Here is a 16,454-nt window from a genome sequence, read left to right as displayed (position 1 = left end):
TAAAGGACAAAAGCGATTATTTTAACCACCGGCCGTTACAGCGTAGATAGTAGATCCTTTGTCCTCCACTGAGGAGGCCAAGGTTCAAAGCCCTGCGAAGCAAGGAGGTTGAAGCGCTGTGTGGTGAGTTAAGTGTGGCGTTGAGGTGGTGGTTTCCCCGCTAGCGACACCTGGGGGTTTACGTGACGGCTGTCGGCCAAAATGGTTTCTCCGAAAAAAAAAAAAAAAAATATATATATATTTTTTTTATATATATTATATATATCATTTTAGGAATATATTTTTCAAAAATTAATATTTCATGAAACAAACAAACACATTCTAAATATAGTTACTAACTAAAAACCGATGAACCCACTGCAAATTTTACTATCGAGAAAAAGTTGAGTAGTTGGTTACCTAAGCAATTATGTAACAAGTAGTCCCTACTCACTAGTATAATTAGGAATATAATAATCAATAGGGAAAAATCCATCAAAAACTTCTACACTATACTCGCTGTGACACATTTATTTTGAACATATTTTTTAACATAAAAACTCCAAAGTGTACCTAATCTGACACATTTATCTTAAATTTTTTCTTATGACATAATAATTCCAAACTTTTATTTATATGACGTATTTATAATTTGCCAATATTCCTGTCTTTTTCTTGTGACGTAAAAATCCGAAACTCGTTATTTATGTGATGCATTTATAATTCGCTAATATTCTAGCTAATATTCTATCAGATGATTTTTCAACCAAAATATAATTTGTGTCAACACAGTTGACTTTTTGGCTTCCAAATAAGCGGATTTTTAGCTATTTATTGACAAAAGATAAATATCACATATGTATAGGTTTGAAATTTTTGATGTCATGGAAAAAAAATTTAGAATAAATACATTACACTGGATATAATTTGGGATATTTGATTTTACATTTAGGATATGCACTTCATTAGCCTACATTTGCATTTACATATTAAAAAAAAGAAAAGTCCAATATATTATGGGACATTCGCCATATGGAACGAATAATTTCTGTAATTTCTTTTACAAAAGTTATCAATGCATATAGGAACAATCCTTCTGAATTACTTGTACTTTTTTTTTCTGTTTAATCAAAATTTAGCGATGTGCTTTTTATCTTCTTTTAAATCTTAAATAATGACACTTCCACAAAATGCAAATGTTGACACATAAATTCACATATCTTTTCAACCCATTTTTTTAAAAATTTGAACAATAATTTAAAATGGTGGTGGAAAAGCGAAAAAAGTATTTTTTTTTCATGTTACTTCAGCTGAAACAAGCATACTCTCTACCAGACATTTACTAAGAGTCACCGATACAACAAAGCTTACACATTTAATTTTGTTAAAAGCTTTGGAGAGGTCTCAGACAAGTGCTGCTAGCTCCCTGGTAAAATCCTCTTAGGGGCGGATAACATCAAATGCCAATGCATCATATAGTCATATATATCGATAAATTATGTGCATGTACTAGCTGCAATGAACTACAAACGTGCAATAGCTGTCAGGTAGTCCCTGCTACAAATGTTTTTGCTCGATAGCCCCTAATACAGCAGCTTCAGAAACCATGCTAGTACATTGAGAAGTCTCTCTAATAATAAGTCTAGAAGACAAAACACTGGCAAAACTGAGCGATCTAAATCATACCATGACTGGCTTTGTTACAGTGACCAGAGATAGTAACTCAAGCCCATCAGAGGAATAGGTCTCCTCAATGAAGTCCAGCGGTGTCCAGAAGATAAGAAGCTCTTCTTTCTGTTCTCACCCGTGTTTAGCCAGCACGTCCTCGCACATATACACCATGCAGCTGCGATGGCACAAGCTCATCTCCAGAATAAGCATCCGCAAGGCCCTGCAAGGACACAAAGTACTGTCTATGAAAGTGTTTTGATAAGTCAACATTGTTGAAAGCCTGAACAACAGCCTGTGCATCCACCTAGACAAGCAGGTCTGTAGCACCAAAACGTGCAGCTAGCCTGTCTCTCAGCACCCACACAAACATTCCTGGAAAAACCAACAATCCAGTGAAATCAGAGGAAACCTGACCACAAATTGAAGAAATCGAAAAATGGTGATGTGAGAGAGATGAAGAGCAAGAGCTTGGAACAGCGGTGTGTGTGACTTGAGAGCACCTATGTGTGTTTGTGTGTATGTGGTGGCACAAGACATCAATTATGTGACATCAACATTTTGACAAGAAAAATTAATTATTGAATTACATTAAGTAAAAGAGTATTGAATTACACAAAAAGTGAGTTCGAGGACGATATTCACAGAAAACAAAGTAATTTAGTAGATTAAATAAGACTTGACATTGATGCTTATTAATTGCTAAAAATAAAAATATTGCGCACACGGAATAAGCATAAAAGGTGCTCTACTGAAAGGACTCCCAACTGCATATAGTGACAAAATGAAAAGAACAATGCAACATCAAACGATCAACTCACCATGCACTGTATTTCAATGTATGGCTCCCCAAGTTCCATCAAATTCTGCATGTAAATAGAACATGTCACCAAGCAGCAACTGCTACATATAGTGATCTAAATAAAACCTGTACTCCAATAAGAAGTAGGATGACATAATAGCGTTTCAATTTACTCCACAGAAATCAAGTTTACACATAACAATCCAAAATCAAGACCACAATTTTTACCTTATTTTTTTTGTCTTTTGGGATGACACTCCACTCCCACAAATGTGAACTTGTAGCTAGATGCATTCCCTATGCAGCATTATATTGTTCTTGCAGCATGAAACTTTCTGCAGAAATATGACATGTATTTAGTTGAAGTTAGAAGTGCCAACGAATAGCCAAATTCGCAAGCGATAAGATTATAAACACTTAGCAAGAGTCAGGTGACATACACTATAGGCCGTCATATGTCTTCTAAATGACAGCACTAGCTCAATCGGCAATTTGCTTCTGTAACTCGTGATTTTCTTACACAGTACGCACCATTTCAAAAGGAGGCCAACCCAACCAGATAGCATACCAATACCATGTTGCATACGATATCCTGTGGGAAAGTTTGATTCGATATGATGATAACATTGTGCATGGACAAACTAAAGGAGGAATCCCTTTTAGATATTTTTTGTAACTGCTTCTTGACTTGATGGTTAAGTCCTTCCTGGCACCCAGTCATGGTATCCAAAATCCTGATGAACCATAATTGAATGCTTAGCTTCATACATGACAGACAGAAGTTCTTATTAACTGAGAATTATACCTCCAAAACAGAACTGTGAAGCGGAAATTTAAACTGATCCAGTGGACCATGTCAAAAACACGAACGACCACTTAGGCATTCCAATCAAGAAGCAAGAGAACTGATGAAGCAACATTAATGAAATTTAAAAAAGGAAAGAAACGACTCACAAGGAGAAATGAACAGAAACAGCAAAAAGTGCTCTTTTGCTAAAATGAAACGCTTAGCAAAAATCTAACAATGATTTACTCTTAGAAAGGGGGATTAGGGGGAAAAATAAAGAAAGATGAAATATTGGTCAATGGTCAATGACCACACTCACTAGGGTTCATTGTATGACATGAATTTATCGTCTCATAATTGTATGTCTAGAAAACCTGTAACTACACTTTTGGAGATTCTTTAATAGTAAATTGAGAAAGCCATTGTTTTTTCAAGGTCCTGAATTCTATAAGCTTGTAAAGAAATTTGCAGGAGTCGAAATCATCCTATCAAACAACTGAAAAGAATGATAGAAAAAAAGTGGCAACCCTCAAATCTTTAAGCCAGATAATAACAATCCTCAAAACATTCTCGCAATTACAGGCATGGAGTGAAAAAATTCAATAAACTTTCGAAACAATACAAGATAAACGCACCTTGGATCAAGCTGATGTGCAGTACACAGCCACTACATGTGGAAACAGCCACTGTCATGAATAATGCCCAAGAGAAATTGCAGTTGCATGTGGCAAGAATACCAACTTCTCTAACATAAAAAGTGGGAAGTTAGTTCCAGTTCGACAGCCACTTCTTATAGAGGTTAAAAGCCAGATTAAGCTGCCCCATTTTGCAGTATCCATTAACAAGGATCTTCAGGGGAACATGATTAATTGGTATTCCAGATTTTTGTATCTTCTCAAAAAGCCTTTCTGCCTTGTTCAAGTCACCTCTCACACAGTAAGCCCTAATTAGTTCAGTATAGGTTATAATGTCCGGTTCACACCCCCTTGTCAGCATTTCATCGTATAACCAAAGTGCAAAAGGCGTCCGGCCTAAGTTACAAGCAGCACCTATCAACAAATTGTAAGTAACCACATCAGCGAAAAGCCCATTTTGTTGCATCTCTTGCTTGAGCAGGTAAGCATCAGAAAGATTTTCCCTCTTTACTTGTGCATCTATTAATGCATTATAAGTAAAAACATTTGGCACAATGCCAAATGCCAACATCTGATCCCTAACAAATAGCGCTCTACCAAGATCACCGCATCTTCCATAACAATGAATAACACAATTCCATATGGATGGATCAGGCACCATCGACTTCTCTAACATAAGCTTAAGGAACTCATATGCTTTCTCAACATCTCCATGAGCACATAAGCCTCGGATAATTATTTTATAAGTGATCAGATCCGGAGCAACTCCCATCAGTAACATAATGCTGTGGACGTGGGACGCCTCACACAATTTTCCTCCCTCGTAGAATCCTCTTAAAAGAGTATTGTAAGTAAAAACATCAGGATGGAAACCTTTTTTCAGCATTTGACAAAATGCACCAATCGCACTCCTCATGTCCCCATTTGAATTAAGTCCATGGATAAAAGAATTGTAAGCAATCACATCCATCTTATTTTTCTCCTGAGATATCTTGTCCCATATACATACTGCCTCAAGAACATTACCATTCTTAAAATAACCATCCATCAGTATAGTTGATGCGACTAAATCCGAGGTTGCCTTGTCATTATCCTCATTAACTAACTGACCAAGAAGCTTCCTCGCTTCCTCCAAAAGACCCCTCTTGCACAAAGCATGCACAAGTATGTTACGGGTTACACGATTTGGCTGAACACCACAACTCACCATAGAAGACAAGAGATAAAGAGCACCATCCACGTTATTAGAACGGCAATAGCCCATGATGTAACTGTTGAAGGATACAGTATTGGGAGAAGGTCCCATTTTCAACATATCCGCAAAAAGAAAACCTGCCTCCTCTAAGTTACCACTTCGACACAATCCACCCAGAAGATAATTATGAGAAACTACATCAGGAACAGCACCACGTTGTATCATTTTCTCACGCAACCATAATGCAGCCCCCAGCTTACCCTCTGAACACAAATTCCTTAATATACCTTCATGATCCTCATGATTGGCCACTAAATTGTACCCACCATCAACCATGCCTGCCACGTCTGTGCTCTCCCTGCAAATTTCGAGAAAGAAAATCATTATTAAAAAAAAAATAGTGTGAAAGGAATTATATCACTGACTACAACGACCTGACAGAAGTCCATTGACTGCAGTAGCCCAAATAGATATATTCAGCATGATAATCATCAATAATTTGAATATCAGATCAGACAAAGCTAAACATCGCTAAGAACTCACAATTACCAATACAATACCCAACCTTCCTTAAATGGACATTTCTTGTCAGTATACAATGACAAGCACATTGACATGCTTACAAAGTGATACATTGAGACAGGAGAAGCATCGTCCATTGTAACTCATAACAACTGAGTCATCAAATTCTAGGAAACAAATGATGTCCACAATAAACATAGGAAACCAACTTATAAATCAACCTTGAAGCGGGCAGATTCAGAGATGAATGAAGAGAGATTCAAAGGACTCACCAATTCATGATGTCGCACACACAATTACCTATATATCTTTTTTCTCTGCTAAACCTGATCATATATGGTCCTAGAAAGTTAAGGACCTTTTTACCCCTACACAAGGATGCCTCATATTCTCTGTAACAGACACGTATACAGAATGATCACATTACAAAACCACAATCATTGGCAGAATGGCATTATTGTTTTTATAGAATCTATTGAATTTCCCTTATAAAAGCAATGAAAAATGGCAAAGGAAAGAAACTAGAAGCTCATGCCTGTGACTCAGTTTTGCAAGGGCAAAAAAAGCATAAACTAAGCAACACCTGATGCAATCAAAGCACATATTTCCAGTGGGGGAACTCATTCTAGAGGAAGTTGATCAGCACACAAAAGCCTCAACATCAACAACTTGTAATTCATGTACCAAACCTCATTGATTTTAGACGCTCCAAATTGCCTTTCAGCAGTCCATCCAAAACATTGTAAACTTCCTTTGGGTTCCTGTTGTTCTTAAAATTATCCTCCCCTGGTAAGCAATCTTCTCTTGCCATCCAGTTTTGCTGAGTTTCCACAGCATCTTCAAGAGGCAAAGCAAGGCCATTTTGCTCACAAATTCTTTACACCGTAGATAACAACAAAGTGAAATGAGTTTAGCAAGCTCAACATGCAGCATGATGAGAATGACAAATCTCATTTAGTTAACATTTATCTGTTACAGATAAAGCCACACACAAATAAAGCTTTTACCGTGGGTGAGGATGAATATAGGTTTTGGAGAAGAGGATATCAGCAACATTGCGCTTGACACAGTCAAGGATACTGTCCATGAATTGGAGAAGGAAAACATGGGAGGACAACAGAGGTGCTAAAAATGGATCTCCACGGGCAACCAATAACTGAAAAAGAATTGACAACTTTAGAAATTTACAAATCAGCTTAGTAAGGAGAAAAATGAGTGCTAGAATTGTAATGGAAGCTATCTAGGAGAAGAATATAAAAGTTTTCAGAGGTTAACTTACAGCCATGGTATAGTCTCTCTTTATATCTCCCAACAGTGGGCATCTACAGCATCTCTGTCAGAACATCCTCTGAACTGAAATTCATCAACCTCCTCTCCTCTCCCCAGATTATCCATCATATACGTGCTCACTTAAGAGAAATTCCTCAGGATCAGCACTGCTCCATTCCATGTTCTCATACAACCAAAATGCAGGCATCAATTGCCCCTCGAGACACAATTCCTCAATACGTCAACATAACAATCAAAGCCACACCTAAAATGCATCCGCTATCAACCCAAAGCCAAACCTACACTTCGCCTGCAAATTTCAAAACAGAAAAACTGAGAGAGATATCAAGTATCGTGGAAACTATATTCCTCACTCAACGTACCAGAAAGTTCCAACTAATATCACTCGCCACCACAACATTATACAAATTCGATGACTACAGTATTTTACAAGACATACCCAGTACAGCCATGGACAGATACAACATAAGGGGCCAAGGGGGCACGATTGCCCCCAAATGCAAACTCATTGTAAAACACCAATGTGCGAAAAGCAAGTCCAATGGTAGTATCTCACGACATCAACCGACATCAATGATGTTCCAAAATGAAAAATTCCACCCAAAAAAAAACGTCTCCAACAATTTTCGCTCTTTACTCGTCTTCAACTATTATCTATCCTCATAAATTTTATGCGCTCAACCCACTTCAGCTCTATTTCCACTGTAATCTTTTTTGATAGCGCATTTTCCGGGACCCAAATCCCGTAACAAAAGTTGAAAAAAAAAAGGAACGGGAATTCGCTAGTTCCCCAGCTGCTCCGTCAAAATCAAATCAGCAAAAAAGCTTATCACTTGCATTCGATCCACGGGGAAAAACCCAGAGTAACACCCACATTGGGATCGCGTACTCCGAAAATCCAACCGCAGATAAAATGCGAAATCGACAACCGATTTCGAACCATGCTCATATCGACCGAATCGAGTTGAAAAGAGAAATGCACATCGAAGCTCGGCGGGAAGGAGAAATCAACCGCCGGATGGAGGATTACCGCTCCGTCGGAGGTCGGCGCCGCCGCTGCCCGTCGCCGGCGGCGGGCCGAATCTGAAGCCGAGAGAGAGAGAGAGAGGGGGGGCCGAGGTGGGAGCGGAGCCGGCGGCGTAGCTCTGGTGCCCTAACGGAATCCCCACGGAGAGTCTTTTGATCCTTCTGATTAAAACGAGACACGGTAAATTTGCCTTTTTTTAAAAAAAAAAATTCCTTTTCTTCGATTAAAATAAATCTTTTTTTCGATATTTTGCAATTGTAAGAAGGTGGCTCGCGGGCTAGACATAGGCGGGCTCGAGCGGACCTAGGCGGGCTCGAACGTCCATCCACCGTAGGGCTGTCAACGGGTCGAGTTGGATCGAATCGGGGTAGGTTTCCAGCTTACTCGACCCAAACCCAAAACATGAAGTGTTTGTCTTCATAAATGACCAAACACAAAATCCAAATAGAGCACGAACCAAAATCACGGATCAAAATCAGGTTTCGAGTATTCATTTATATAAAAACACAACTCGCATGATATACAGGTTTTTTCTTTTTCCTATGCTTATGATCGTCTCTTTTTTTGGGTTAGTGTTTCGATTCGATTCAAATCATGACCTGCATTGAATTGAAACAAGTATACTACCCATTATAATCATTTAATCAAACAAAAACAAAACTTGAATCGAAATTTTTTAATCAGGTCAGGTCGTGTTATGATTCAGGTACACAGTTCGGTTTTGACACCCCTATTGTCCAAGCTTTGCATGCAGGTTTCACGGGTGTCTAGGCTCGTCTCTGTGGAAACGTGGGCAGTTCAAGCCTGGTCTTTTTTTGTTGTTATTTATAAATTGTCAGCTAAAAAATTTAGAGAAATAAAAATAAACAAAAAAAGAACTCTAGGAATTGTGTTTTTTCATTGTATTACTTTATTAATGTTCCTCTAGTATATTAGAAAATTGGGCCTATTATCCAATTAGTGCTGATAAATATTAGATATCAAAGTAAAATTCATTAGAATATATTTTAAAATCTCTTTTCAATTAAGACATGCTCAGCAGCAGGCCTAAAAAAATTCAGACGAGGCATATGAGTGCACTTAGTGGCTACTCTCCTATTGATCAGGTTTACTTACAATTTTTTGATGTTCAATTCTAGACTGTAGAATAGAGATGACTATTTTGTTCACAAAGAGATCAAGATTAGCACTTGTTATGAAAACAAAGCTACAAACAAAATGATTTTTTTTTTTTAAAAGGGTTAAACTCTAGTGTCTGAATTTGGAGAAATCTATGGATAACTCGACCCGAGCCTAACCTCAATTGACCTAAGTTTGTTATAATTATGGTTAATGGATCAACGAAAACCAATAAATTAAAATATGTTATTTATGTTCACATATCTATTGAATTTCCTAAACTTTTCTGTCAATGTATCTATTGAATTAATGAATTTCCTACATTCATGTATCTTTTAGTTCATATATTTATTGAATTCACGAATTTCTTGAATTCACGTGTCTTTTGATTCATGAATTTCGTGAATACATGCATCTATTGAATTCATGTATCTCTTCTATACATAAACTAAAAATCTCTATAAATAGATGTGAAAAATCTCTATAAATAGATGGGAGCATAAAGCTTCAAAAGAGTTTTTTGGTTTTTTGGTTTTCCCAGTTCAATTCCAAAAGAGCTCTGATATCCTTTCTACTCTTTTGATTTTTCTGGTGTGTTAGTTCAATTGAATGGTTCGACCGAGCCCTACTTGCATAGTGCTAATCCAAATAGACTCAAGATGTTGTATCTTGGGAGGCATAGTTCATGAATTTACGGGGTACCATTAGCAGAAACTAATTGCCTTAAAGGAGATTCGGATATCTGTACCTCACCTCTAATTTTATGTTATATCTTATTTTCTTATTCTTCAAGATTTGTAAAATGAAGGATAATACATCTTCTTTACATTGATGTTCTGATTACAACAAACAGTTTGCTTTTTCTGGATTAATTTTCAATAAAGCCCATGCGTTGGGAATTTAGACATGAGCATTGGGGTCTTGCTTGACCTCTGCGAGCTTGAGCCCAAGCACCACAATTCGAGCATGGGCACCAATGACTTAGTTGATTATCCATATTTTGCATTCATCTTGCTTGAAAGAATCATGAAATCTATGTAGAAGAACACGATTCCTCTCTTGCAATTTTAGCTTTCTGAATTATTTATGTCTCAATCATATACTTGAGGCATTACTAGGATCGGTTCTACTTATTTTATCTCATAAATGATGCACATTTCTTATCAACAATTTTTCCCCAAAGCTCAATCTATAGTGCAACTGTTCAAGGATGCTCATTCATCTGAAACCTTAGCTCCTGTTCAAGGATCAACATCTTCTGATCCTACTTTCAGAAAGATTTTCTCCCTTTTGTTTTTCCTGGTTCAGAGAAGGTTCAAGCTCAACGATTAGTCAAAAACAGGACGTCACGATGTGCCCGAAGAATTCTATGTCGAAGCCTGAAAATGACTTCATCACAGCTTGATGTTAGGCTTAGAAGCAGTCATGTAGCGCAGAGCCAAGCCTCAAATTGAGTTCAACAAATGATACTGTCTACCGTAGGTAGTGATTGTTGCTGTGCAGGAGCTATACATCTATATAAAAGATGCTCTATATAACTGAAAGGACTGAACAAAATTGTGTATATGCTGCCTAAACCACAGCTTTCCCCTTGCATACATCACAAATTGTATGACCGAGGCCTTCGCAATAAGGGCATGTTGCTCCCTCCTCTATCCATTCCATGAACTGCATGCAAAAAACTCAGTAAGTTTGATCTCAGAAAGCTGCACACACAACAATGTAAAATAAGCGAAAAACATCCATTCCTCATTTTACCTGTGGTTCGATGTTTGGCTCCCCTGTCCCATCGCATTCTGCAAGTAATAAGAACGTGTTACTAAGACTGCAACTTCTAGTAGAAACTTGAGTGACTTATAACAGCTAGCGATTTCGAACAAAATGTTGGATAGAGGATAAGCGAACCCATATTCAAGGTCAGATCTCAACACCCATTCCAATCTGTTTTTTGGCAGGTTTTGCTGCTATTTGGTAGAATCTGCAGTTGCGATTTTTGGCGTAATTTGCTTCTGTCCCAACACGCATTCAACTCAACTTTTGCCCAGAATTAAGAACTTCTAATCGATCATTGCCAGGCTCCACAAGTAATAATGAATCTCCTTAACAGAATTTTCTCAACAATGACTATTTTCTCTTCTGCCACTTCCATTCATGAGACTTTTGTGTTCTAAACAGCATGAATTCAGTGGTAAAAATACTGCAAACTGCTTAGGATATGAGCGGTACTGAAGCTAGCATGGCTTACACCTCTGTTTCTAATTCAGAAGAGTCGCAAGTTCCAAACTGAAAGAAAGCTCTAAAGCAGAAGCATGGTTCAATTGTTCTCCATTTTCAAGCACCTGTTTGATCATCTATGTAGGGGATTAAGAGGGATAACATTGGAAGAGGGATACCGCAAGTGATACCTGTGCACATTATGTGACCCTCTCCTCTACAAGCGAGGCACTTTGTCGTCGTGTCGCCACTCTTGCTTTCACTAACTTGTCTATTTCTGCCATCGAGTCTTCTGGGTTCCTCCCATCGGTTCTCACCAAGTAGAAAGACTCGATGTTGAGATACTTCAACTTCTGAATCACTTTGTTTAACAACCGTCTGCTGAATTTCCGACATTTCAGTCACTGATAAAGCTGCAACTCCATTTGCACCATCCTGGAGAGCAGCAACACGCTTAGCCAATACTCACTGAACAATTTATATTGAAGCTAGGACTTTGGCTATTTTATAGTTAATTTTCTCTAGCTGCTTTCCAATTTTGTAATTTTCACAATAACCAGCTGCGGTGAGAAACTTTGAAGTTCAAAAATGGTATGATCAAAGATTGAAATTAAAGGCACGGAGTAGAAAGTGTTCTTACTTCTTCCCCGAAGTACAGCCTTCCCAAAAGTTCAACCGTCATTATCCCATCTTCTTTAGCACCTACTGAGGCCTGTGAAGCAGCATCATTTTATCGAGGATGGGAATGAACAGAGAAAGAAATTAGACTGATTTGAGTTGAACTAGAGCAAACATTTGGATCTCGCAACTTACTTGCCAAGTTTTCACAGCTCGCTCAGTCCCAGTGGAGAAGCTGGAAAACTCCATATCCTCCTCACCAGAGTAAAATCCCAACCTCTGAAGTGCTTCCTGTCAGAACGAAGCATTTTTTGAGAGAATCATTACTATCAGAAGAAGACAGGCTGGCAATTCAGTGGAAAGATACAGCACAGAAATGGAGAGTCTGACAATGGAAGAGAAGAAGAATTCCATGGCCATGGTCCTCACTTACCCCTCCTTGTCGAATATAGACCATGTTACCTGTTCTTCTTCTGGTATTGGTTTTCTTTTAGATAACCAACCATAAGCTTTAAATTGAGTCTGAATCAAACTAGCAGGGTTACATTCAGTTTTTCGGCTCAAAAATGAATCTCCCAAAGAAAATTGCATCTACCCAATTCCATAGCATTTCAATTCACGTTAATGTCCCCTAATGTAACATGTTCTACTTGGCATGTTAACGAATCTTTTTGACTTGCACGTGAAACGGCAAAAGCTAAACTCGTTTTCCTAGCAGACACACCACTCGAAAAGTCATTCAACCTACGAGTACCTTAGAACTGCCATAACTTCCATCCGCTTAACTGGTGGTACTAACTATCAGTTCATTTCACTCAGAATCGATAAATCTGAAAAACTGCACCGACCCATTCCCACATCAAACTTTTCATATTCTGGGACGTCACCGGATCAGTGACTTGGTGATCCTTGCGGACATAATCCAAAGATTGCAGATCAACCCTCGGTAATCAATTCGCTAATCGCCCAAAGATTAATGACCTATGGAGTCGCAAGTAGTTTACATCATCTACGGGTAAGACAATACACTTCTCACGTATAATCTTCAGTCTAACTCATAATCCTTATTCAGCACTCCCAAACAATCAAATGTAAGAACAAAGAGGAAATCTATAATTGCAAAAAACTCGCCTTTCAAGCAACATTTGTAAATTAGGGGTTGCAAGCAGACCTGCATCGCTTGAACCTCATCTCCTTCAGCTCCCACTCTCAATGCCCTCCTCGTAGTCTTGGCCATCATCTTCTTCTTCTCACTCCGATTCTGTTCTTCTTTAGTTTCGCCTTTCGAAACCCCGACGACTTTCTCCTCCACTACGATCTCCTTCTCCTCCTCCTTTTTCTCCTCCAACACCATCGGACTCGCGCTCGACCCGCTCTCCGCGATCAAACTCCTATCCCTCAGCACCCGCAACAGCGCGGCCGCGCTCGCCGCCTCCCCTGTCGGATCGCCGCCCGGGATCTCGACCTCACGCTCCAGGGCCTGAACCCGGAGCTTCAGCCTGGCGATCTCGCCGAGGAGGGACTCCCGGTCGCGGGCCCACCTCTGCTCCTCGCGGAGCCAGCGCTGCTCCTCGCGCAGCCAGCGCTGCTCCTCCCGGAGCCAGCGGGACTCCTCGAGGCCGTAGCCGGGGCCGCCGCCGGGGGACGCGGAGAGGACGCGGAGGTGGCGGTGGGCCCGGGGGAAGAGGCAGGGAGGAGAGGGCTTGGAGGCCGGGAAGGTGAGGGAGGATGGGTGGAGGTGGTGGTGGTGGGGTTTGGAGTGGAGAGAGAGTGTGGTGGGGTTGAGAGAGTAGGATGGAGATGAAGAAGAAGAAGAAGACATTAGAGAGAGAGAGAGAGAGAGAGAGCAGAGCAGAGGGGTGTTGCAGAGAAGATGGGAGTGAGGTTGAAGAAGGAGATGGGGGGGGCAGAGGATATTTGATGATGGTGAGGGGCGTTTTTGTGTTGGTTAAGTTTTGAACCACATGTTAGTTAATCGGTGGCGGGAGACAAGGATTTTTTTATCTTCTTTTTTTTTTAATCACTCAACTTTTTGTCTTTTTTTTCTTTACTAAAATTTAAAATATGATCTTCACAGAAAACCGGGCTTAATGCCAACAAAAAAAATAAGGATTACTCATCTCAAAAAGAAAAAGAAAATACCCGAAACAAAAATTGAATTTTTTTTAACTCTTATTTGATGATATATTTACATCCTCACTTTAGTAAAATTGTCCAAGAATTTATAATTTTATGTCCTCTCTCTCTCTGGACCTTTTTTCTAAGGTATCCGACACTACCCACCCAATTTGCATCTCTACCCATGCCCCTTAGTTGAGTATGCTCTCTTTGAGGTTTATACTACGATAAACGTATCATTATCATCTCATCGGTTATAATTAATAGCCACTCTATTGAATTAACTTTCTCTATCAAAATAATCATTGAACTTTTTTCTCGATTCACCTCAGAGAAAGGGAGATAGCCCAAACCCAAAGTATCCATAATTGCTCAAAAAACTTGACCCATTTAATTATAAGTCAACTAAAAATATTAAATAATTCATAGCACAATAATCCTTAGATGTGATTTTTCTAACACTGGCTTCTCATTGATATCGGTCTAAAGGTGTGACTGGTGGGCGTGCGGTTCCAAAAGACCAACACAAGCTAAGCAGGCCCATCCGAATAAAGCCCAAAGCCAGCAACTCCCATGTTTTATTTTACTAAACCAAAGTACATATAATAGGTTTTTTATTTTTCTTTTTATTTTTAAATATTGAATCATGAAAGTCAATCTTGCAACCTATTATACTTAAGTTTTTTAGTTAAAATATCTTAGGTCACTCCGTTCCCTGTTCTATAAAAAAAATGATAAAATGTGGCATGTCCCGTGAAATATAAGGATAATATGATGAAATGTTGTTTGGTTTTTTCAAGAGAATCACGTCTCTTGTCCACCCAATTAATCGATGATACAATGCAATTTATTTCCTTTTTTTCCAATAATCCAAGTGCATCAGTTCAGAGATTTGATTACTAGAAGGCTTATAATCACCTTACAAGCTTCACGAACTAGTTAAGTTTGGAGTTTTGACCTATGAAAGTGGTCCTTCTAGAACAGTACCGAAAATCCCCTGATACTCCAACCAAATTGCCCTACCTGTGAGGATTTACGAAACTAATTATTTCATAGCTTTCCACTCCAAAAATATTATTCCTATAATTTTATATTCTCTAAGTGATATAATGGACATGCGACAAGGTAAATACTTCTGCTATGCCCCGCCGTCTTGTTCCTTCTTAAAAGGGTAAAAAAAAGAGGCCCCATGTAAAGCAAATCTACGTTATCACGGAAGCTTCATACTTACAAATTGCAATTTGGATGATGGTCACCAACCTCCATGGAATGCCCTCGGAGTATTTCTAGGAAGGGCGACGCCCACATCCACGATTAGGATTTCTATTTTGTATTACTTAAGAGGTTTTCTCGCGCAATTGCTGTTACAAGTGAGATTGAAGTAATAATCCGTAGGCAATATATTAGATTATTTAAGTCCATCTTTCTTTTGTTTGTGGATGTATATAATGACCTGCAAAATACATGTATCTGCCCATGTAAACTATTAAAATCTGCAGGTGCTCAAATTCGAATGTGGACCCTACTAACTTACTTTTGAGTGCATTTTTCACTAGTTTCTTAACAAGTGCAATATCCGTGCAAAGTGTAGCTCTGTACTTGTTATCTATGAATAAAGGGCTTAATGTAGTACTAGTTCTAAACATGTGCATAGCACATGCCCCATCCAAGATGGATTTTTTTTAGGAAAGAAAGAACTTAACAAAAAAGAAGATATCACTGTTTTCAATGGTGGCCACTAACCATCCAAATAGTGTCTGATTCTGATTTTTTGTTCTCGAGATGAGTTTTGGAACAGAATCGCGTTTGATAAAATTTTTGTTCTTGAGAACAAATTTCTATTTTTTTGTTCCGGAAGTAGATTTGGAATAGAATCAAAAATTTAAAAATAAATAAAAAAAAAGATGGTTCGCGCCATGCCCCTCAACCCAGGTAGGGGAAGGGGTTCGAAATTTCTCGTTGATTCTTGTTTACGGGAACAAATTTAAGAATTAAAACCAACTCTTCTTCTTCCATTTTCTCTTATTCTTCTTCTCTTTTCTTATTCTTCATTGACCGCCATCTCACGGTTGCTGTCTGCCGCCGTCCGCCGCCGGTCACCGGCAACCGGTCTGGCAAGCTCGCCAAAGCAAAGCCCGAAGCCGAGCCACCGACTTGGCTCGGTGGTGGCCAGGTGGGCCTTGCCCCACCTTGTCGAGGCTTGCCTATTTGCCGGCCTGGCCACTGGCGAGGCTTGGCTAACGAGGGCCGGTGACACTCCGTTGAGGTTGGCGGCCTCGTCGCCATCCCTTGTCGGTCGCCAAACCGGCCACCGACCACCGGAAGAAGAAGAACATGAGAAAGAAAGGAAAAAAAGAAGAAAAAATATTTAAAAATTAAAAGAAATTGATTTGGAATAGAATTAATGAGCACGGTACCAAACACAATTCTATTCTAGAATCGCAAATTTTGGACAGTTACCAAACGGCTTAAAATGCTTA

At 39.0% G+C, this 16,454-nt stretch overlaps 2 protein-coding genes across 5 annotated transcripts; both read right to left on the bottom strand.

Moving 5' to 3' along the window:
• Positions 1–1,434: 1,434 nt before the first annotated feature.
• LOC104456040 (pentatricopeptide repeat-containing protein At5g24830) lies at positions 1,435–8,053 on the bottom strand. 4 transcript variants are annotated; one of them, XM_018861778.2, is made up of 10 exons: positions 7,909–8,053; positions 6,868–7,167; positions 6,596–6,744; positions 6,278–6,463; positions 3,872–5,424; positions 2,890–3,183; positions 2,678–2,784; positions 2,469–2,575; positions 1,955–2,022; positions 1,435–1,870 (listed from the first exon to the last, which is right to left on the bottom strand). In XM_018861778.2, the coding sequence occupies exons 2-5, from the start codon at positions 6,871–6,873 to the stop codon at positions 4,002–4,004; spliced, it is 1,764 nt and encodes a 587-aa protein (XP_018717323.1). In that variant the 5' UTR covers positions 6,874–7,167; positions 7,909–8,053; the 3' UTR covers positions 1,435–1,870; positions 1,955–2,022; positions 2,469–2,575; positions 2,678–2,784; positions 2,890–3,183; positions 3,872–4,001. The 4 variants fall into 4 exon arrangements, with proteins under 4 accessions (XP_018717323.1, XP_010069053.1, XP_010069054.1 ...); XM_010070751.3 differs by having other exon boundaries at positions 2,469–2,513; XM_010070752.3 differs by lacking the exon at positions 1,955–2,022 and having other exon boundaries at positions 2,469–2,513.
• Positions 8,054–10,389: 2,336 nt separating this feature from the next.
• On the bottom strand, positions 10,390–13,730 carry LOC104456039 (protein disulfide isomerase pTAC5, chloroplastic). Its single transcript, XM_018859921.2, has 6 exons — positions 13,028–13,730; positions 12,052–12,147; positions 11,879–11,950; positions 11,430–11,673; positions 10,783–10,820; positions 10,390–10,692 (listed from the first exon to the last, which is right to left on the bottom strand). Exons 1-6 carry the CDS (start codon positions 13,676–13,678, stop codon positions 10,597–10,599), a joined length of 1,197 nt encoding a protein of 398 aa, XP_018715466.2. The 5' UTR covers positions 13,679–13,730; the 3' UTR covers positions 10,390–10,596.
• Positions 13,731–16,454: the final 2,724 nt, after the last annotated feature.

Source organism: Eucalyptus grandis, chromosome 8 (genome assembly GCF_016545825.1).
Source record: "Eucalyptus grandis isolate ANBG69807.140 chromosome 8, ASM1654582v1, whole genome shotgun sequence".
In the NCBI taxonomy this organism is placed as follows: Eukaryota; Viridiplantae; Streptophyta; class Magnoliopsida; order Myrtales; family Myrtaceae; genus Eucalyptus; species Eucalyptus grandis.
This window is presented reverse-complemented; position numbering and strand designations above follow the sequence as displayed.

Bases quoted from the DNA above. Each gene is read 5' to 3' on its own strand.
- LOC104456040 (XM_018861778.2), bottom strand. The intron at 6,464-6,595 runs GTAAAAGCTTTA...TACGGTGTAAAG, and splicing joins TATATTCATCCTCACCCACG to AATTTGTGAGCAAAATGGCC. The intron at 5,425-6,277 runs GTTTGGTACATG...CGAAATTTGCAG, and splicing joins GAGCGTCTAAAATCAATGAG to GGAGAGCACAGACGTGGCAG.
- LOC104456039 (XM_018859921.2), bottom strand. From the start codon at position 13,678: ATGTCTTCTTCTTCTTCTTCATCTCCATCCTACTCTCTCAACCCCACC. The intron at 11,674-11,878 runs GTAAGAACACTT...GCTGCTCTCCAG, and splicing joins GGCTGTACTTCGGGGAAGAA to GATGGTGCAAATGGAGTTGC. The intron at 10,693-10,782 runs GTAAAATGAGGA...TTTTGCATGCAG, and splicing joins AGCCAAACATCGAACCACAG to TTCATGGAATGGATAGAGGA.